Genomic DNA, 23,309 nt, shown 5'->3' on the forward strand with positions numbered 1-23,309 from the left:
AACTCATTCATTCATTGCAAGTGATACCATGTACTTGTCCCTTCTCTGGAATAGGTTCAAGGTGAGAGATTAGGTGTGGTGGACCATCATTTCATAGATGGAATCCGTAGTCCATAATTTTGATCACCACAATAACTTATTGAGTATTGCTAGTCACAAGATTAAAATTTATACATGAAAATAAAACTTCCTTCCACCAACCAGTCTGACGACAGAATTAGGCACTGGACATGTTAAAGTTTTTTCATTATAGAGTTATAAAAGTTTAGTTGTTTATCAGCACACAAAACTAAAATCTATGACATTAAGTCATGGAAAATAAATGGAGATTGCAGAAAAATAAAGCAGCAGGCAAATGATAAAAGGAATTAAATGTAGTTTTAAGCAACAAGTTCCCACAAAAATGTTAAAACAAGGCAATGGTGAAAGAGATGATCAAGAATAGCTCAGACTAAGCAGATGGTTTTAAAGGAACAGGAATAGTATCTGGATACTTTTGTTTGAAAAGTGTGGTAAAAGAGAGTTTGAGCCAAAGGTATACCAGATTTCATACGCACTTACTCTTCACCCCCTTTTTCCCCTTTCGCTCCTTTTTGTACTGCTCCTTGAGTTTTGTTATTAGTCCCTGGTCCACGTCCCAGCTCTCTGGTGTGGGACACACATCTTCCTTGTCTAAACACAGCATAGTGAAACAAATCAGAGAATGCCTAATGGAACAATCCACCTCTTACACCATTAGCAGGTAGTTCCAAAATTGTCTGTTAAAAACATCACAGCAAGTTCATAATTAGAGCTAAACGGTCATATGGTTCCACAAAAATGATCTCAGCAGGGATTATCTTAATAACCAAAATACAATTAATCATAATTGATGTTAGAGTTTTGTTATATTTGAGTCTTGAATATAACATCACATTGGCTATTTTAGAGAAAGGAGAGATAATCCATCAATGGAATATGGGATTTATACATTACATACTCACTCGCACACACATTTCTGGCAGTAGTTACAGATTTTTTTGCAAGCTTTATTAGAAAATATCCATGCAAAGCACCCCAAATACTTTACTGGCAATAATAGCCATCTTGAGCATCATCTCGGCATGGCTCTGTTACGCCTTCGCTACAGCATCATAAGTTTTCACCATTTTATAGAGTTAATTTTACTATATTAGTTACTTGTATATGGTAGTGGTTTCATAAAACCTAAGCACGTTTTCAAAATTCAACCAACCAGAATCAAAAATGATTTGCAATATAACATTAATCATTTGTTCCACAGGTAATCCTTGGATTACACAACTCTCGTTGTCCTAACATCACACATTTAGTGGATATTTAGTAGTAATCCTTTGTACATAGTAAATTTGCAAACTTTCCTCCACAGCTATAACTCCTGCACAGTTCCTCACAGGGAATGCACTGGTTTATATTTCCAATGGCACAGATCACTCCCAGAATTTGTTCAATTTACACAGGAGATACATAAGCAAGAGCCACGTTTTAATGATTTTTAACACATATCACTCATACTTAAAAGGTTTTAATGATGGTATATCTTTTTACCACTGACCGACACTGTCATCACTGGGTTCTACCATTTAACTTCAATTACAACTGCTTCTCATATCAGCTCTACATAGGGTGGTGGAACAAGCAATTTAGTCAATGCTTTCAAAAGGGAACGAGTGGGCATGGGAAGACAATATGCAAGGATCTGGAGAGAAAACAAGGGAATGGGACTGAAAAGGTTGCTCTGTTAGGAACTGACATGAACTCAACAGGATTCTATGGTTGAACAATTATGCAAAACTTGAAATGTTTTCTTCGTCTACAAATACCCTGGTAGCCTTATCACATTCTAGCTTTGCAACCTCAGCCAGTTCCGAAGATCATTTAGAGACTCTCTATGTCCCCCCCTCCAGTTTTCTGTGCATTCTGCTGCCAAATCAGTCAATTTTGAACAAACTCCAATTCCACATAGTGACATTTTTCTGTCACAATGTTCTATTGTCTCACTTCCCAACACAAATTTCAATGCTCTCATCTTCATTTTAACACTATTCTCGGCCTCATCATTTCCTATTCCTTCCCTCAACTATCTTCAGTGGCATGGTCCTCATAGATCCAGATTCCTTTTAATGTACTTTCCTCCAATTTACCTTGAGCAAGTGTTATATTTTCATCAGCAACCCTCTCAAAATCTGAAATGAAATCCCACTGAGAAATTAATTAAACAGTTAAGATAAATAATTAAAAAAAAACACTCATCTAGAGGTTGCTTGCATTGAATGCCTTGCATACTGCACCACTTCTTAAATTCGGGTCTGCTGACACAAAAGGAACAATTTCAGAAGCAAAGTACCCAAAGCACCCATTGGGAAATATTTTTTTAGGCTATGATTTTTTTAGGCTCCAGTAATTTATTTATAAACCTTCTTGAAAGGTCTAAAGAGATCATCAGTTTCTGGTCCTATACCATTAAGGATTGCTGAGACCAGTGCCTAAAAAACAAACCTGTACATTTGATCAGTGTTTTATTTGGTTATCACCAAATATCTGACAAGCCCATCAGTACTATAATCAATGCAACAATGAGGAAATATATTTCGGTAAGTACAGAATGTTTCTAAATTTTCCTGACTTGTAGGTAATGAAGATGCTTCAAGAAGTTATATATTGAGCCATATCCAGTCAATGACCACTCTGGCAGCCACAGCAATTCAGATGAATTTCTGGTCGAAGATAACCTAGCTACTGCTCCATCTTGTACCTGCATTTTGGAAAATCTGACCATTAGGCAGTGCCACTTCTCCCCATTTGCAAGCAGAAGAGAGCAGGTTTAGTAAAGTCATACAGTGCTGTTCTGAGGAAATAGATGATCTCCTATGTGACTGCCTTGAGTTGGTGGACTTGTCCATATTCAAGGATACAACAGCCAACCTAAATGAGAATGTCACCGCCATCGCAGACTTCATCAGTAAGTGTGGCGAAGAATGCATGCCACAGAAGTCGTTAAGTGTATCCAACCAGAAACCATGGATGAACATGTTAGACCCACTCCCTAATGAAATCCTGGAATCCTGATGCCTTCAAGTCAGATAACTCTGACCTGTACAGTAAATCAAAGTGCAACCTTCGCAAAACCATGAGAAGTACCAAGAGACAATTCCAGACCGAGCTAGTTCCAAACAAACCAAACTGAGATCCGTCGATTGTGGCATGACTTCCATGCTATAATGGGCTACAAAGTTAAATTGGACAGAATTGCTGGCAACAACGCATCCCTCCCCGACAAACTCAATGCATTCCATGTTCGTATTGAACAGAAAGTCTACAGAATGACAACGCCCACCCCGATAGCCATGTAGATATCTGTACCCAGGGCTACTGTTGCAGTCATCAGATTGGCCCACCTGAGAGCAAATCCGCGAACATCAACCAACCCGGATGGATTTCCCGGCCATGGTTTATCCTTCCAGACCTCATACCTGTTCAAGCTCCACAACACAACTTGGTTCCTAGACTGGTTTCTCCTCCAAATACTTACAAATGAACTAAATTATATTCAAATATCTTACAATGGCCTTCAAAGCCAGCTATATAATAATGTACTCTTTCCATTAATTCTCTTCCACTGTACCGACTCAGGTCTATGCTTTGTCCAAAATTATCTACACCTATAGTTAGAACTGATATAAAGATGCAAAACAACAATTTCAACAAACTAATAGTCCACCATCCAGATATCATTATCGATTGTTTTGATTGTTTGCCTTTCAAATGGTAAATTATCGGTATAATAAACTGACGTAGTACCCTCTCACATACTTCCAGTAACTTTAACCTGCTGCCTTTTTTGAAGCACCGAGTTAAACTCGAACCATTGTTATTTTCTTTCATTTTCAAACAGGGAGCCCAATGTTACAACCAGGCAAATCAGAGAATGTCATTAATAAATATGATGCACAAGAATGACAATTATTTTTTATTGATCACTTATTTTTGTAAAGCAAAGAACATCCTCCAGCTCATCATGAACCACTGAATCATAAAAACCAGAAAGATACAAGAGAGGAACTAACAATTGTCATTAGTAGCCTAACTTTTATTTCAGGTAGGCACACTTCCATAAATACTTAAGTATATTTTACATCCCAATTTTTATGAAACATCTAACCTGAAGATGCCCATTTTTAATGTATACCTTAAGTGTGTAATCATTTTTAATACATAACAAAAATTTAAAGTGAACAAGTTGATTGTTTGAATTCAACAAGATATCAAAAACTTTTACCCCATTCTGTTCCATCGCCTGCACTCCTGGACTCTCCTGCTTCTTCCCCATCTTCAGTAGTTCCTAAGAAGTCAAACTCTCTCAGTGCTTCCACAGTGTCCATATCTTCTATTGCATTAGAAGGTGCAACGTTATCAAACTGCGAAAGGAAGAGTAATCTAATCAGCAAGTGACAATCAAGCTCTTTGGAATTTAGTAGCACACTATAAAATAGAGTAATGTCATGGAAGAATCATTCACCGTTAAAATCAGACTTTACATACCTTTGCTTGCTTTGCAGCTGTCATCACATGTATAGCGTATGTTCTGTTTATATTCAAAATTTATTTAATTTATAGACATTGTGTTATTGATCTACAATGTTGAGCCTTTGCACAAGTATAATGTTGTGATATTTATTACTGCTGGAATAGGATCTCCCTATTATTTTGTGAGGCAATTACTGTTCAGTACAATTCCTGATGCCCACCATCAGAGGGTGCTGCATCATAACATCAGCTGCAGCAAAGTCCATATACTGGAAAACGCAAAGTGATTATTTTAAAATGTGTTAATAGTTCTGCTCCCTTTCCATTTTCCTCCTCATTTCCATTCCACTTTCTCCCTTTAACCATGCTAATTCTACTTATTTTAAATATTATAATTTGGTCTGATTTATTGGAATCCCAACCCACTGCTTGTTTTTAATACATTTCCCGTACAAATGTATTTGTAAAAAACAAGAAATATGAAACAAAAAGATCTCTATAGAAAATTAATCCGGGTAATAAAAGCATGGCAACAGCCAGAGTTATTTTTGGCAAGATTGCTTTTGGAAGTGATTGCCATCTTCGTTTCATTAACAACTCACTAAGTGTGGGATTATTGGTGGGGAGGTCTGATTTGACTGCTTTGTAAGTTCTCCATGTTTTAAGTTGATTCTCACTCTAGTGCTTAACTGATTTTATAATAGATTTTAAACAGAAAAGCTTTTGAATTGAAGAAGGCAATGTTGGGACTGACCTGGAAGCCAACACTAGAATGCATCCAGGTTCACATTTTTTAAAATTTACTCCAGTTTAAGACCGCAGTGTGGCAAGAGAGTGGAAATCTTTGTACTATACAGAACTTGCACGGAGGAACTGTCCAGAGGAATTAAATTCAAATGGACCTCATTATGTTTGATATAGTTGCTGAAACCGAGAAGCAGCTACATTGCTTACTTCAGAAATAATCACAATGATGGGAAACTAACAAGACAAAGTTTGGGAAATTAATTTGCTGGAAAGAAAGGACCACCTAAGGAGGTCTAAAACGATATTCAAGATATTCAGATATTCAGGATGCAGACAAGGACACAACCAAAGATCCAGAATGGGAAGATCACAAGCAGCACTACTGAGCTGGTGTGGTCCGAGGGGATTGGACTGAGGTGGAGGAAGTGAGATGAAACGTGGCAAACATGGTAAATGTATTTAGTGGCCTGAAGAAGGGCCTTGATCGGAAACATTCTCTAGAGATGCTGCTTGACCCACTGAGTTACTCCAGCACTTTGTCTTTGTATTTATTTAAGTGGCCTTGTGGCTCTTCCTGGGAGTGTCATAAAGAATCACAATAAAATGACATATTGGAGCAAGTAAGAAAGATTATGGTAAACAAAAGCTAATGAGCAAGATAAAAACATTCAAAGTAAACTTGAAGTAAATTTGAAGAAATGTACAATAGATATGGCACTTGACAGAGGGGAAAGAATGTAATTAGATAGTTAATTTATTGTTATTCAGAAGATTGCATAAACTGAAAATAATCAGGTCACTTGCAACTGCTTCAATGGTTTGAAACTAATCCCTTTAAACAGTTACTTCAAAGCCATTGGATTTCATTGCCTGTTCCTGTGCCGTATTGTTCCGTTACAAAACATAAATGATTTCAAAAACGACTATATTTTGTGGATTTTTACACAAATTAGGAATATGTTTTACACAAAAGGACCATTATTGAGTATCGATGGAAGAAAAACATGAAATTAATTTTACACATTTTTCATTCGGATACTGATATGAAATTTTAACTTATTTACTCATATGCCCAAATATTTAACCTACCGAGGTATCAATAATGGTCTGCTCTTTTCCATCAGACTCATCATCTTCATCTTCATCGCTAAATACCGCTGCAGCATTTTCAAGAAATTTAAATGTTTCCAGCGCATCTGCTGAATCGGTCGGAAGAGGTTTAACTTTCTCTCCGGAATTTCTTGGGGGGGGGGGGGGGGGGAAGGAAATCACATCATCTGTTTAGTTCATAGATAACTTGCAGCAAATGTGAGATCAAAAAATATCACATTGTTCCTGTGTTGACTGATAAAAGGCAAATTTTCTCTTTCTTTCAATGATTCATTCCTCTCAAACCTCTTACATCATTCCCTAATTCTATTAGACTTGCTCTATAACAGACCATTAAGGATATATGTGAAAATTTTCTGGGGGCATGTCTTTCATATATCTTTAAGAGTGAAACAAATACAAGATATTTTCTACGTACGTTTCAAACCTACAGATATAAAACAGTATGTTCTCCATGATTTACAGAACTGATTAAAAATGTAGGGATTACAAAAAAACAGCTAGAATAGTTCTTTTGTTGCCATTATATGCTAAAGATATTCTCATAATTATAGAGGTCAGCAAGAGGCCGTTCTACTCACATTGACTCTTTGCAAGATAATCTTTTTACATATCATTTTGTTCCAGTTATTATGACAGCACAATAATGTAATCTCCTCACAAGATAAAAACTGTTATCTTAAACATTTGACAATCTGCATTCCCTACATCATATATGAAATTTAAAAAACAGAAAAAATCCATCCCACACACTAAATTTATGCAATACATCTTTAGGCGATACTTAATTTTTCATGAACTCACATCTTAGCCTACCAGGTAAGATGTTTTTTGTAATGTCATATCACATCAACAACTTTTAAGATAAATATTAATTAAGAGTAGCAATAAGGTAAAAATTCAATGAATGTTCAAATTAGAATATAGAACACAGAGGTATGGCACAAGAACAGGCCTTTTAGACCACAATGTCTATGCCAAACATGACACCAACTCTTATCTGTTTGCACATTATCCACATCCCTCCATATCCATACGGCTAACCGAAAGTCTCTTAAATGCCACTAAAATATCTGCCTCGACCAGCATGGAAAAATAATTGTCTTTACTTCAGTCTTTAGTGTCACCCCAAAGAAAATGAAAGCTTTTTGTTTGAGACTTGAACAATATTTTTCACTTCACATTTTTCTATTACATTAATGCTAGAATTTTGCTTTATTGACCCCAACAATCACATAATAGCAAATATGCAACATCAAAAACAAATAATTCAAAGTTTAAGCATTAGGTTTAAGAATGTAAGTTTTTGGTCTCGAGCCAAATGAAAACAATTAAATACATAAAATGTTGGGACTAACGGAAAGGTCGAAGAAATGGTTGGGCCATCATGCAAGTCAAATTAATTCAGAGTAAATCAATGCAGTATATAGTGATATTATACATTTGCATTATGGGTGAAAACCTGCCTGTTCGCCTCTAATGAATTTTGAAAAAATCCGGAATAGTGCACAAAAAAACTAAAGAAGTGACCCAACATACTATTGGCACAATTTTAAGAAATCTAGTACAAAAGATTGAAGAGGAAGTACACTAAATCTAGATTTAAATTTAGATCTAAAATAGATGCACTTTGGCAGTATAAGGCACTTACCCAATCATGTCTGTCCTTTTTAATAGTGTTTCACCACCATTGATAACAGACTCCAAATTCTTGTTTTCTGATAATTTGTCTAGATCATCACCAGTGAGGCCAAGTAGTGCCCGTGCTCGCCTTGACTTCACATCTATTATGGTATCTGTATAACCCACCTCCTGCAAGTATCTGATGAAACACAGTGGATTGCAGCATTTTTAAAACATGAGAATCTTATGAAGCTTCATCACAATTTATCCAGCAAATTAGCTAGCTACAAATGATGCACTATTTTGAAAAAATGAGGAAAATATACCACCTAGAAATACTCTACACCATTCTGCTTTACTGCTGCGAGTGCTAACAAAAAAAAAAGTCATTCGTACCAGCTGCAGATTGAAAGTGATGAGTCTCTTTCAGTACCAGCCTCTATAATCACAGGAAAATGAAAGCTCCCAGTACTGGGCTATTGTTAACAATTCAACATTCATTACATTGTCGACACCAAAAAACTCAGCGGTTTCCTTGTTTGGATCTGATGGAAGGGGGAATGTGGTGTGGTGGTTAGTTGGTGGGGGAACTTCCAACAATATTTATTCATAGCAATACAGTTGAAGGGACATCTGAATATCAAATTAAAAATCCATGATGAAATAAGCTAAATTGACTGCGAATTAACAAAGGACAGCCAATCCCTCAAAAAATATTTTATATAATGATTCTGCACAGAATAATAATATCTAAAGTTAAAATTAAATGGTTACTTTTCAACTTGTTATATTTTTTTCAAATTTAAACACAAAATTGAATGAAAAGCTTGTTTTTACAGTTAAGGCACCGACAATTGAGATATTAGAAACAAAATAATTTTAAAATAGATGAGTAATTGCAAATACTCACTGACGAAGCAGCTGCCTCCCTTGCTTCCATGTTAATTGATTATTTTGTGTGGTCTGTATTTCATTTTCATTCCCTTCATCTAGAAAGATATGAGTCAGATTGAATTCCTCATTAACAAACCAACTAATATTAAGAACAATGCTGTAGGAATAATGATTTTAAAAGAGTGGTATGTCTACAAGTTGTGCTTCCCAATTGCACACTTACATAGGGTAAAGTAGTAATCTGGTCCTTGGCTTCTAATTGACATACACACAAGCTAGAGATGGCGGCGGCATTCAGGTCTCTCCCAGAATCAACTGTCTGGGTGATTTTTCAATTTCAGAACAAGTTTACTGATCAGCTCTGTACTAAAAGTGGAACAGAAGGCTTTTTTCAAGCCGTGCTCTTGGAGTTCATCACTGTTTAACTGTTTTAGTGCTGCATTACTGGTTAATATTCTTTTAGACATCATGTTAATCAGTTTTCTGATTTTGGTGAATGTAAAATATGTCGTTAGCACTATTTGAAGAACGGTCCACCTTGTCCTGCTAAACATCCATTTCTCCACCAACATCACATATGGACGATTTCTCAACCAACATTCAGTCTGAAGAAGGATTCCGAGCCGAAATGTCACCTGTTCCTTTTCTCCAGAGATGCTGCTTGAGCCACTAAGTTGCACCAGCACTTTGTGTCTTCCTTCACATAATGGATAAGCTGGTTGCTTGCCATTTGAGACTACACTGAACAAATTGGCTTTCCTACTTGCTTAAATAACAGTATCTGCTCTTCATAAATGCTTCATTCATTGTGAAATTGTTTTAAGAAATGCTGAGAATGAAAACAATGACAAATACAAATGCTCCTTTTACTTTTACTCAGCTGAAATAGGCCAAGACTATCTCCGAAGATGCACTTCACCAGCAGCTCCAAATGCCTGAGAAATTACTGCACAACTATTGTTACAGTTGCAATTCCTGCATTAGTGATGCAGCCCCCTCAGGGAAAGGTGCTGTATAAGTGCTATACAAAATCGTATGACCTTCAACAAGTAATATTCCATTAACTAGCTCAAATCTAGTTCTTATCATTAACTTACCATGATAAATGTCTTGAAGTTTTAAACTCAAATTTTTAATCAATTAAATTTGTACCTTTATATTCATTGCCTTTCTGTACTTACTGTATATTAGAAAATTGCTACATGTGAGATCACAAAGGAAATAAATCTGAAACAAATCTTGCAAATTTAGGCTCATGAGCCAAGGTGAGGTTAAGAAAAGAAAAACACTTCGGTCACCTTGTGGTGACACACTGCATACTCTCACAATGGACATAACTGAACATGAAAAGACAGTGCTGGAGTAACTCAGCGGGTCAAGCAGCATCTCTGGAGAACATAGATATGCAACGTTTTGGGTCGGGATTCTTCTTCAGATTGTGGTAGGGGGTGGGAAAATGTTGGAAGTGGGGAAGGGTGCGCGGAACAAAGTCTGGCAAGCGATAGATGGATATAGGTGGGGGGGGGGGGGGGGTTGTCTGGCAGATAGGTGGACAAAGGCCAGAGAACAGAAGACAAAAGGCTGTGAGATAAGGAGAGAAGATGTGTGAAATATGAGGTCAGAGAAAGTCCAAATTACACATACAGTAGGAATGTCATCATGACAACATTAATTGGTTTGGAGCCAAAAGCAGTTGGGTGTTTCTTTGTGTGATGTGAACATTACTAGCAAGATTTGCATTATTATTATGCATCTCCAATTACAAATTTCAGAGAGCTATTAAGAGCCAACCACAATGGTGATGTAGACCAGACTGGGTAAAGACAGATTTCTTTCCTCGCAGGACATTACTAAATCAGATGAACTTTCATGCTAACCCAGTGGTCTGCATGAAATAATGCTTCCACAAACTTACCAGGAATCAGTTTGAAATAGTCAAATGGCATTTCCATATTACCAACAGAACAATTTTTTACCATAATTTACCCCAATTTTTTCATCAACATTGGAATCAAATCAACTGAGGTGAATAATCCCTTAAACAATTGTGGCATCCACCACTGCAACAAAAAAAAAGCCTTGCATATCTTCTTTCCCTTTCTCACTTGAAGATATGCCTTCTAGTCTTTGACATATCCAACCTAGAAAAAAGGTTGTACCATTTCTGTCTCTCACAATTTTACATACTTCTAACAGTTTCTCCTCAGCCTCTAACACTCCAGGGAAAATAACCCAATTCTGTTCATCCTCTCCTTATAACTAATACTTCATCCAGACAATATTCTAGTAAATTTCTGCAGCACCATCTCCAAAGCCTCCACATCCTGCCTGGAATGAGGCAACCAGAACTGTATGCAATAATGCAGATACAGCCTAACCAAAGGTCTATAATTTGCATCATGACTTCCTGATTCATATTCAATGTCCCGACCAATGATGGCAACTATACGATGTGTCTTCTTTACCACTATCTACTTACGTTGCTATTTTACGGAAACAATAGACTCGGACCCCAAGATCCCTCTACATCAATGCTATTAAAGGTCTTGTCATTAACTGTATACTTTCCTTTTATATTTGACCTCCCAAATGCAAAGTCTCACACTTGAATTAAACTCCATCTGCCATTTCTCCACCTATTCTGGTAGTTTATTTATATCCAGCACAGATCCCAGCAAATTCTACTAGTCACAAACCTCCACAGACCTTCCACTGCAACTCTGTCTTTTCCGAGCAAGCCAGTTCAGAATCCAAACAATCAAGTCACTGCAGATCCCATGCATCTTAATCTTTTGGATCAGCCTAACATGAGGGACTTTATCAAATGCCTTACTAAAATACATTCTAGAAGTTACTAATGAATCTTTAACTTTATGAATAAAACCTTTGGGACATAAAATGCTCTGCCAGAATCCAACAGAACCAGTTATAATTTCTTCTGCCCTTATGACATCTTAGGCAGAGGCTTATAGCTATACAACATCTTTTGGCCCACATCTTTCAACATGAATTACAAATTCATTACTTACTTGTACTCTAAGCTCAGTAACTTGACATTTTAGATGTCGCTGTCAAAACTAACATAACAGTACCTGCAAATATGTTGGCTACTCTCGTATGGAATGCTACCTTCAGCAAGCATATCTTACCAGAATCATAATTTGGAGGCTTCATATCTCCTTGATTCAACTCTGTGCCGTATTTCAATTTATGGTGTTTAGCTCTGAAAGGAAAATGAGGAAAAAGGTTTATCGGAGCGCTGAGGCACCCATAAGGTGATATTTCACTGCAGAATAACAAATTAAGTAGCATTAGTATTACACTCAAATTCTATGGAGTATACCAACATTCAAACTATTAATTGAACAAAGAAAACAAGTGCATATTTTGTTCATGTGGTTCAAAAAAGGTGGAAGAAAAGGTCTTCCATCTTTTTTCCAGAAAACTGGAAAGTTTTGCATTTTCAGAGAAATACAAAACAGGAAACTGTAGAATGCTATAAATGAATTCCATACTGCAATAACATGATATCTAAGCAAGGTTAAAGCATTGCACATCCAATAATTCTCAAGAACTTCATTCTTTATGACATTTTGAAAACTGCACCAGATGGAAAACTTTGAAGAAAATAGGAAGAATGATAAGCAAGCTTGTGGTGACATGCAAACTGGTGGCATTGGATAGCGAAGAGGATTGTCTAAGACTTCAGCCGGATACAGATCAGTTGGGTGGAACTTTGGCAAATGGGATTTCATCCTGACAAGTGCAAGATGATGCATTTTGTGAAGTCAAACAGGGATAGTACATATACAGTAAGCAGTATGTCTTCAACAACTGTTAACGAACAAACAGGCCTAAAAATCCAAGTCTACAGTTCCCTGAAAGTGGCAACATTAAGAAGGTATAAGACATGTTTGCATTTATAGGTCAGAGCATAATTGACAAGAGTTGGGATGTTATGTTGCTACTTTACAAAAAACTGGTTAAGCGACACATGTAGTATTGTGTGCAGTTCTGGGCGCCACATTACAGGAAAAATGTGATTGTGCTGGAGAGTACAGAGGAGGTTCACCATGATGTTGCCTGGACTGGATTACTTTACTTTTGGGGGAAGATTAGGTAGGTTGTGTTTGTTTTCCCCAGAGTGAAGGAATCCGAGGGGGTGACAGAAACATGCGAGAGATAGATAGGTAGTCAATTTTCTTTTACCTTGGTAGGGATATCAAAAATACGTGGGGAACGAAGGTGAAGGTAAACTTTTTGGAAAAAAAGTTAGATATCTGGAAAAAACAAATGCTATAGCATGGCCTACACAATGCTTTACTAAGTAATTTCAATATTTCCCCACTGTTCTTTGCCCTGTCTGGCGATTAATGGTAAATTAGGACATTTTACCAACTACATATTTTTAAGGGTTGCACAGCATTGACAATGAACGTGTGAAATGATTTGTGTATATGCATTTTTATCGGTCACTTGGTTCATATTTAGTCAACATTAGTAAATTATTGAACACTCAATTCTCCATATTTGTCTAACCTACAAAAGGTAAAATTGTACTGTGCCAAAACGTGACTGTCAACCATTGTGTAGTCACAAGGTTTCACTTCATACTAACATGAGTCATCTAATGCTGCACTATGTATAAAATTCATTTGCAAGTCCATTCTTGTTTTAGGTATTTGGCAATTCCATATATAATCATATCATTGTATTGCCCAAGTATTTTTTTCTTCAAAGAATTATAAGGCTGGTTCAATGTGACCTTCCTTTTTAAAATTCAGAAAACCAAATGAAAAAAACTTCAATTTTTAATATATATGTATATATTTGCATTTGCTCATCACAAATAATTTGCTTCTTTCTATTTTTGCACAAAAAAACGGGATCTTTGTCATCACATACATTAAGCTAATTGGTCTTAGATTATTGAATTAGTTCTATGTTTGAAAATTTATTGAAATTCATTTTCTGTTATTCAGTCCAGCCAAGTTATTTTCATGATATAGAAAACAAAACGGTCTGAATGAATTCCATTCTGCAATAACAAGATATCCAAGATTTTTAACAGATACAAGCACGTCTGATCTATAAATCAGCTGCAATGCAACCATGATTTTTGCAAGAAATTTGCCAATTCATCTAACGCAGCATCCTCTCTACAAGGGAATGATGACACCTGTCAACTGGCAAGAAATAAGGTCTCTTCACCCAACCGGAAGATTTGAAGAATCCTCTCTGAGACATGCAATATCTAAACAAGTATCTAAAACATGAAGCTAGTTAATTAATTATTTTTTAAAGTAATCAGGAGTTCTTCCAGTTTATTAAATTAATTTATTATGAGGTGGTGTTGTGGAATTTAACTAATTCTTCAGTGACAGTAAACTTGTAAACTGTGATTTGAGTCCACAGGGCTTTGAAATGTACATGTTCTTGAGTCTGAAGAAGAGTCCCAACTCAAAACATCACCTATCCATGTTCTCCAGAGATGCTGCCTGACCCCGAGTTACTCAAGCACTTTGTGTGTATTTTTTTTGTAAATTAGCATGGACAGTTCCTTGTTTTTAATTTGATTTGTTATAGGAAAAAAATGGTCTTAAAGTTCTCATTAGAGTAAAATTAACCAAGATAGGAGTACTCATTACAAAGATAAGATAATTACAATAAGATATTCATTACAAAAGCTGTAATGTTATATCTGAACAGAAGTCTGAACAATTATCAAGGTTAATCAGTTGCATGATCTGGATGAATTCAGAATAGACCAGATGATGCTTGAGTCAAGTGCTTCAAACATTCCATGTTAGAAAATGTTTTAAGAATAGATCGATATATTACTAAAGCTCTCATCTTGTATATTCGTATATCAGTTTGTGTGTTCCCGAAACACAGCCAAAACGGTACACGATAGCGCAACAATTTTAGGCCTACCCTTCTCACCATTCGCCTGCGGTCTCGATTGATCAAGTTTCCTTACATTTTAAAAGCAATTAACTTAATAAACTTTAATAAATGCGTTCCACCCCCCGCCGGGAGGACCGGCAACCGTCCCGGCATGCCCCGTGCAGCGGGGCGGCAGATGATCAAAGAAGATGGCCGTCGCCGTCCAGCTCCCACTGCAGGAGAGGTTTGCACCCAACGGGTCCATGGCTTGCTCTGGCCGCCGTGATGCCTGCCCGAGGCTGGGGTAAGTGGCTCCCTCTCCCCTTGCCCGCCCACGGCCCCAGGGGAGATCCCCCGGCCGGTAACGGGTCCACGGGTCATCAGTTGGGGGAGGGTTGCCAGGCCTGCAGGAGAGGTTTGGACCCAACGAGTCCACGCCCGGCTAGTACACTATAAAAGTTGAACAAATATATATTTAATCTTCTTAATTCTATCATAGTACAGCAGGTTTCTCATGGGGTGGAGGGGTTTGTGGGGGGTGTGGGGTGAATGAACAGAAATATCCAGTTAAAAAAAGGATTATTAAAAGTAGTGAAAAACTGGATTTTGCATTGTCGACATAGAATTTTATTCATCAAATATCATGAGTGATATCCCTAGGAGTACTGGATATAGGTATACTCAAAAATATTTTTAATCTTCTTAATTCTATCATAGTACAGCTGGTTTCTCATGAGGTGGGGGGTGGGGTGGTGGTGAAGGTGAATGAACAGAAATATCCAGTTAAAAAAAGGACTATTAAAAGCAATGAAAAACTGGATTTTGCATTGTCGATATAGAATTTTATTCATCAAATATCATGAGTGATATCCTTAGAAGTACTGGATATAGGTATACCCAGTCATAATTTGGTGGATATTCAGAGGATAACAAAGAATACGTAAAGATCTTGCTAACTTAAAGTAAACAGAAAAGAAAGCCTCTTAAAATAAATAAGTTAACTCCAGTCCTCATCTATTAGAAAAAAAATCTGCAGATGCAGAATATCTCAAATAAAAGCAGGAAGTACTAGAAAGGTCAGGCAGCTTTTGTGGAACGAAGAAAGGTTAATGTCTTGGATCACAGAGCGCTTCATCGGAACTGATAAAGAGAGAAAGTAAGTGTAGTTTTAAGTTGCAGTTCCCCAACATTTATTTCAATTTAAAAGAGCAAGAAAATGGAACAGGCCACCTGGTCCTAACCTGCCCCACCACTTGATATGATCATAGCTGATCTACACCAAACGTCAACTGCTCCTCTTCACCAAGTTTCCATAGTCTTCAATATTTCAAAATTGTATTTACCTCATCTTTAAATATTTCCAACATGCTTGCTTAAACAACTCATTTGGGTAGAAAGCTTATGTGATTCACTAGGCTCTATGAGAGAAAAAAATCTACAATATTCTTTCTTGGGTAATCAGACTAAAACTGTGCATAGTACTCCAGTTGCGGCCTCACCAATACGGTGTACAATTGTAACAAAACTTTCCTAATTCTAAACTATGCAATAAAAGCCAATATGCCGGGGGTTTTTTAACTACTTGCTGCAGAAGAACTCCAAGATCTCTCTGTAGTTCAACCATTTGCAGTTTCTTTCCATTTAGATAATAATGCCTTTCGATTCTTTTTACTACAGTGCGTGACCTCACACTTTCCCACATCATGTTCCATTTGATGAGATTTCCTTCAATTTGTACCCCGTTTCAGAGTCACAATATCTTCACCCTAACTTGTTTCACCCTTTGCCATTTATAACAAAAGGTCTTCCATCTGAAACATTAATTATTTCTCTTGCCTGCACTGCTGTGATCACATTGAATGGCGGTGCTGGCTCGAAGGGCCGAATGGCCTACTCCTGCACCTATTGTCTATTGTCTGAGCGTTTTACCTCAACAATCACATTGGTTCATTAATCTTCTTGTTTTGTTAGCCACTTTACCACTTATTACATTCTGGTCACAGTATCATGGAATGCCCTTTTTTTATCTGGGTGGTTAGTTCTGCCAAACACACTCCATGAGGCTCATTGAGAATAAAGCAGTTAGTTTTATTTATCTGTCTAATCATTTTAAACTTCCAACATTGATGCACTGTAATTGCAACATGTATAGTCTACAAAATCGACTCAAAAAAATAAGTCAAGGCCTCTTCCAAAAGTGTTATAAAAATGAACACAGGAGTTCCATGTTCTCCATTAAGTTCATCATCATCCTGACTGAGATATATTTGTTATACAACCCCCTGGGATCAAAATCTTATGGTGAGTTTTCCAGATTATAGCAGTAATACAACTACATTCTTGAGCAACCTGAATTGGAAAAAATATGCATCACCTTTATCAATGATCACTACCCGCTAAGAAAGGATACTAATTTTCGATTAAATAACTGAACTCCAGGGATAAACAACAGCCTCGTCAATATGCAGAATTGTGTGTGAGGGTCCCAAGTGATTGTCAGCTGTACCAAAATTACTTGTTCAATCAATAGTCTTTCAAATATTACAAAACTGACTTGCAGACTGTCTTAATAAAAGGGAAATAAATAGCACAGTAAATAATTTCAAAAGGTGTAAAGCAGATTTTACATTCAACTGCAAGCGTAGAACACAAAGCATTGCACAAACCTTTAAAAAAGATAATTACAAAAGAGTTGTCTACAATCCCTCACTAAATCGCAAACATTGTGTGGAATTTAGTTTAAACTGTTATATTTCTTTTTACACGAGTACATATGTTAAAAATATTTGGATTACAACACAAATATTTTTTTAAAAGCACACCTTTCTTGCTTTAAAGCATATTCAAGCATTTTAATTCTTCTGACTAAATCCTTCTTCAAGTTCTCCTGGCCTTTTCTCTCTCCTTGTAAGAAAGAAATCTGTGCCTAAAAGAAAAGAACAGAAGAGCATTAACTATCTAAATTTAAGATGTTTGGGGTGCAAATTAGCACCTTTCCAGATTTTGAAGCAATGCAAGTTTCTCACCAGAAGATTGAAATGCTTTTTTTGAACAAGGTACATGAATGCAGTTGGTAAATATAAGCAATTAAAGAATGACTATAAATCACATTAAATCTTAAGCAATATCACATTGACCTTATTTGTCAATACATTAGGTTCCTTCTGAGACCTGGCCTTTATCATAAATGTACCCCGTAATGTTTCTACAAACTTCCTACTTCCCTTCAGCTTATAACTCCAATATATAGGCATCCATGCCTAGTCTCTGGCACAATGGCCAGGAATTCAGGTGTATCTATTCATTAAAGATGCCATATACATATGTTTCAAATAAATGTAAAATAGCTCAAACCCGGAGAATAAAAGTCCAGTTTTTAAATTTCGAATCACTTCAATTGAATATCTCCATTCACTAGAGCAGTAGCATTTTGGTTTGAAGGCATCACCAAAATTTAGGGAAGGTTATTTTGTTCTAAAGCGTTGCCATTATTCATAAAATGAATAAAATTTTCCTCATTGACCCGCTTTCTTAAAAGGCAGGATGAAATTCAAAATAGTTAAAAGTTCATAAACATACATGGAATGAAAGTTGCATACTGGGCCCAGAATTAATACACAGAATATGATGGAAGGTTCAGTTTAGTTTAATTTAATTAAGAGATACAGTGCGGAAAGAGGGCCTTTGGCCCACCGAGTCCACACCAACCAGCGATCCCCACACACTAACATTGTCCTACACACACTAGGGACAATTTACACTTATACTAAGTCAATTAACCTACAAACCTAAGGTATCACAAAATGCTGGAGTAACTCAGCGGGTCAGGCAGCATCTCAGGAGAGAAGGATTGGGTGACGTTTCGGGTCGAGACCGAAACCCTTCAGAAGAGTCTAGACCCGAAATGTCACCCATTCCTTCTCTCCTGAGATGCTGCCTGACCCGCTGAATTACTCCAGCATTTTGTGATACCTTTGATTTGTACCAGTATCTGCAGTTATTTTCCTACACAACCTACAAACCTATATGTCTTTGGAGGGTGGGAGGAAACGGAGAGAACATACAAACTCCTTATAAACAGCACCCGTAGTCGGGATCGAACCCGGGTCGCTGGTGCTGCAAGCGCTGTAAGGCAGCAACTCTACCGCTGTGCTGCCGAAGGTCCCAGACCTGAAACATTAGTATTTCTTTTTCCACAGATGCTGCCTTACTTGTTGAGCGTTTGCAGTATTTTATGTTTTTATTTAAAAAAAATTTTTTTTTTAACATTTTCATTAATAGTAGATTGAATTTGCCATTAGCATAATGTGTTACATTGGTGTTATGTATTACATAATGTATTACATTGGATGACAAATAAAGCTATCTTGAATCTTGAATCTCTTGAATGTGCCAAGATAGACAAGGCTCGCGGAATATGGACTGTGAACATAAAGCAACTTCAGACAATGCTTTGAGTCAAGCAGTATAATGCCCCTGTCATTTTCCTGCCAATAATCTAGTATCTACTAGACCAAGTGGACCCCCGTTGGGCCCAAACCTCTCTTGCATTAGTGCAGCACCCTCTCCTCCCCCACTCCCCTCTCCACCCCACTCCCCTCTCCATCCCCCCTTATCCTCCCTCCCTCCCTAGGAGATAGATTTAAACTTTAAAATGTGAATAACTTAAAAAATATAACACCGATTTCAACGAAACTTCTTCCATTAGCACCAAAAGGACGACGGTGAGTAAGGTGGGCCTAAAATTGTCGCGCTATCATGTACCGTTTTGGCTGCAGTTCAGGAACAAACAAACGAGAGTTTTAGTATATAGATAGATGGAATAAATTAATAGATGATGACATTCATTAGTGAAGTATTACTGTATAACTATATTGGGAAACTAAGGAAATTTAGCATGTTTCCATCAAGTACTAATTTTCGAAGATGGACACAAAATGCTGGAGTAACTCAGCAGGACAGGTAGCATCTCTGGAGAGAAGGAATGGGTGATGTTTCGGGTTTGAATTTAAGTGCAGGATGGAAATTCTCCACCTCTGCTACATTGACGACTGCATCGGTGCTACCTCCTGAACCCATGCAGAACTCACTGACCATCAACTTCACGTTTAATTTCCATCCTGCACTCAAATTCACTTGGACATCTCCGACATTGCCCTCCCGTTTCTAGATTTCACCGTCTCCATCACAATAGAGACTATTAACCACCATCTATTACAAACCCACTGACTCCCACAGCTGTCTAGACTACACTTCTTTCCACCCTGTTTCATGTAAAAACTCTGCACTTTTGCACTTGAATGATATTTTGCACTTGAATTAAATTTTGCACTTGAATGAAATTCCACACTCCCACATAAACCATACTTTAGCTGACCTGGGACTACTTACAAGCTTTGGAGGTTGTCTTCAGCATCACCACTTAATCATCGTTGAGTCCCTTGCTATTCTCCGAATTTAGTGCTCCTGCTAAAAAATAGTTTCTGCAGTAGCAAAGGATCTCCAGAGGCAGAAATGATTACCCACAGTAGTTATGATTGAAGATAATTATAAATGCTTCAGTTACGATTTTTTCACTTAAGCGTGAAGACTCTGCCATTATTGCTATTAAGGGACATTCACCACTCTCCTTCATCTCCTTTTAGCAATTTAAATGACATTGATCGTTCATATCTGATCCATTGGTTTTGTGATTGTTTGGTTGTATGTTGCCTTTTTGATTTGTTCAGCGCTCAGGCAGATATGTATCATACCATTCTAGGAATTCCTCAGCCTGTTCTTACTCTTTCTCACTCCCCTTTGAAATACTTGCTTGATGGTGATGTTATAATATGGGATGCAACAAGACTGCATATATACAATTCTGTATACAATATAATACAATGCTGTTGTTGCCTCATAGATGCTACACACTTGTTCCAAGTCTACTGCACTTAGCACAATGCAATGGTGTGAAGACATCAAGTAGTTTTTGTGCAGTTTCTCCTTTTCTCGGTTAATTGGCCTCTGTAAAATGCCCTTAGTGTGCAGGGTGTGAATGTGACAGTGGGAATAATGCAGAACTAGTTTGAACGGGTGATCAATAGTCGGCATGGATTCGATGAGATGAATGACTTGTTTCCATGCTATAATGTTCCATCAATCAATCAAGAAGGAAACCAACCAGATTAAGACTGTATCAAGTTCTTAAAAGTGCTTGCAATCAAAAGGTAGTTAAGTCCTTCAGGAACAAGCTATGCTCATGTTCATAAGTTCCCCACCCAGATAACTGTTCTAGTACAGCTAAAGTCCTTGCTTCTCTCAAAGCTTTTTCTAAGCAGTAATCAACTTGGACTATCTGCATCAAAGATACTAGAGTACCAAGATAAACCACTCCACTCTGAAAACCGTAGTAGAGCATGGGTAAATTTCAGCGCCATTTTAGTAGGCAGATTCTGTGTGCTAGACTAGGCAGTGTTCATAACTCTCTGCGATTTCCTCATATTTAAAATGTCTGCAAACAATTATTTTTGTTCAACTTCTTGGATAAGTTGATAGTTGACATTTATAACAATTTCTTGAATAGTTGCTGCTTCATGATCTTTAAACTTTGGATGTTACTGATTGAATATTTGCACTAGAGATCCACTCTGTCTGTATCTGGCCAATTGATCATATTTAATGAAGTGTTCTTTGCTTTCTCTGTTCATTTTAATTTCACCTCCACGAGCTGTATCTCTTTTTGTTTTATTTTTAAAAGTCATGGAAGCAGAGATTAGGCATTTGCAAACAATAGAACTCTACTGTATCCACAATATAATTGAAAAGACATTTAACTTAATACTTAGAGCCAAGAAAATTTCAATTGGTGAATTGATTCGTTAAAAACCCTTGACAGACACTAACATGACCAATGCTGCCTGACGTGGTACAGAAGCATGAATCCAATTCAAATAGACAGTGTTGGAATAAACCACCGGGTCAATAGACAATAGGTGCAGGAGTAGGCCATTCAGCCCTTCGAGCCAGCACCGCCATTCAATGCGATCATGGCTGATCACTCTCAATCAGTACCCCGTTCCTGCCTTCTCCCCATACCCCCTCACTCCGCTATCCTTAAGAGCTCTATCCAGCTCTCTCTTGAAAGCATCCAACGAACTGGCCTCCACTGCCTTCTGAGGCAGAGAATTCCACACCTTCACCACTCTCTGACTGAAAAAGTTCTTCATCATCTCCGTTCTAAATGGCCTACCCCTTATTCTTAAACTGTGGCCCCTTGTTCTGGACTCCCCCAACATTGGGAACATGTTTCCTGCCTCTAATGTGTCCAATCCCCTAATTATCTTATATATTTCAATAAGATCCCCCCTCATCCTTCTAAATTCCAGTGTATCAGGCAGCATCTCTGGAGAAAAAGGATGGGTGATGTTTCAGGTTGGGACCCTTCTTCAGACAAGGGGGGGGGAAGGTGAAGAGCTAGTATAAATCAGGACCTGAACTTTTCATTGGTTAGCCGATATGCAACCATGTGCAACCATGTATCTCTCGCACACAAAATGATGTAAATCTTACCATGAATGACAGAAATAAAAAGTGTTATCCTTGTTTATGAAGTTCATTTTTGAATTATGTAAAATTGAAGGGGGTTGGTGCAATATACTGCTTACCCACAAATGTGCCGTTATGAGACATTCACATTTGAAAAATCCATAAATCACAAAAAAAAACAAGAACTATGTTATTTGACCAACTTATCGGTTGAATTTAAATATGAAATTTTTACAGGTTGTAGGGTAGTGGGTAAGGATCGTGTTAATGCATGTAACTCATTTTTCCTAAAAGTGAGGGTTAGCACTATATTGCACCGACCCCCTCAATTATATGTTAAATTTAAAACTAAACTATGGTAATAATGTACATTATTCATGTCAATAGACAATAGACAATAGGTGCAGGAGTAGGCCATTCAGCCCTTCGAGCCAGCACCGCCATTCAATGTGATCATGGCTGATCATTCACAATCAGTACCCCGTTCCTGCCTTCTCCCCATACCCCCTCACTCCGCTATCCTTAAGAGCTCTATCCAGCTCTCTCTTGAAAGCATCCAACGAACTGGCCTCCACTGTCTTCTGAGGCAGAGAATTCCACACCTTCACCACTCTGACTGAAAAAGTTCTTCCTCATCTCCGTTCTAATGAAAAATTAAAGTCTAATGTCTAAAGCTAGCCGCTCTGTATCAATAGACAATAGACAATAGGTGCAGGAGTAGACCATTCAGCCCTTCGAGCCAGCACCGCCATTCAATGTGATCATGGCTGATCATTCACAATCAGTACCCCGTTCCTGCCTTCTCCACATACCCCCTGACTCCGCTATCTTTAAGAGCTCTATCTAGCACTATCTTAGTGTAGGTATGTATGCATTACATTTTATTACACTAATATAGAATGAAAAGAATGAAAATATATCTTGACATGTGTTCATAGTTATTTTAGGATATATAATATTAGAGGATTTCTGGAAAT

The 23,309-nt window shown here is 37.4% G+C and overlaps 1 protein-coding gene across 2 annotated transcripts in view; it reads right to left on the reverse strand.

The window, feature by feature from the left end:
* Positions 1 to 23,309, reverse strand: part of strn (striatin, calmodulin binding protein) — a 72,960-nt gene that overhangs the window by 14,061 nt on the left and 35,590 nt on the right. Inside the window, exons 2-8 of one of the 2 annotated variants that reach the window (XM_078399088.1) lie at positions 17,628 to 17,731; positions 12,069 to 12,142; positions 8,936 to 9,014; positions 8,054 to 8,224; positions 6,382 to 6,532; positions 4,292 to 4,436; positions 562 to 672 (exon numbers count right to left, since the gene is read on the reverse strand). In XM_078399088.1, coding sequence (XP_078255214.1) covers positions 562 to 672; positions 4,292 to 4,436; positions 6,382 to 6,532; positions 8,054 to 8,224; positions 8,936 to 9,014; positions 12,069 to 12,142; positions 17,628 to 17,731 — 835 coding nt within the window. The remainder of the gene's footprint in view (positions 1 to 561; positions 673 to 4,291; positions 4,437 to 6,381; positions 6,533 to 8,053; positions 8,225 to 8,935; positions 9,015 to 12,068; positions 12,143 to 17,627; positions 17,732 to 23,309) is intronic. The other variant, XM_078399089.1, reaches the window with a different exon arrangement.

Source organism: Rhinoraja longicauda, chromosome 5, assembly GCF_053455715.1.
Source record: "Rhinoraja longicauda isolate Sanriku21f chromosome 5, sRhiLon1.1, whole genome shotgun sequence".
NCBI classification, from domain to species: Eukaryota; Metazoa; Chordata; class Chondrichthyes; order Rajiformes; family Arhynchobatidae; genus Rhinoraja; species Rhinoraja longicauda.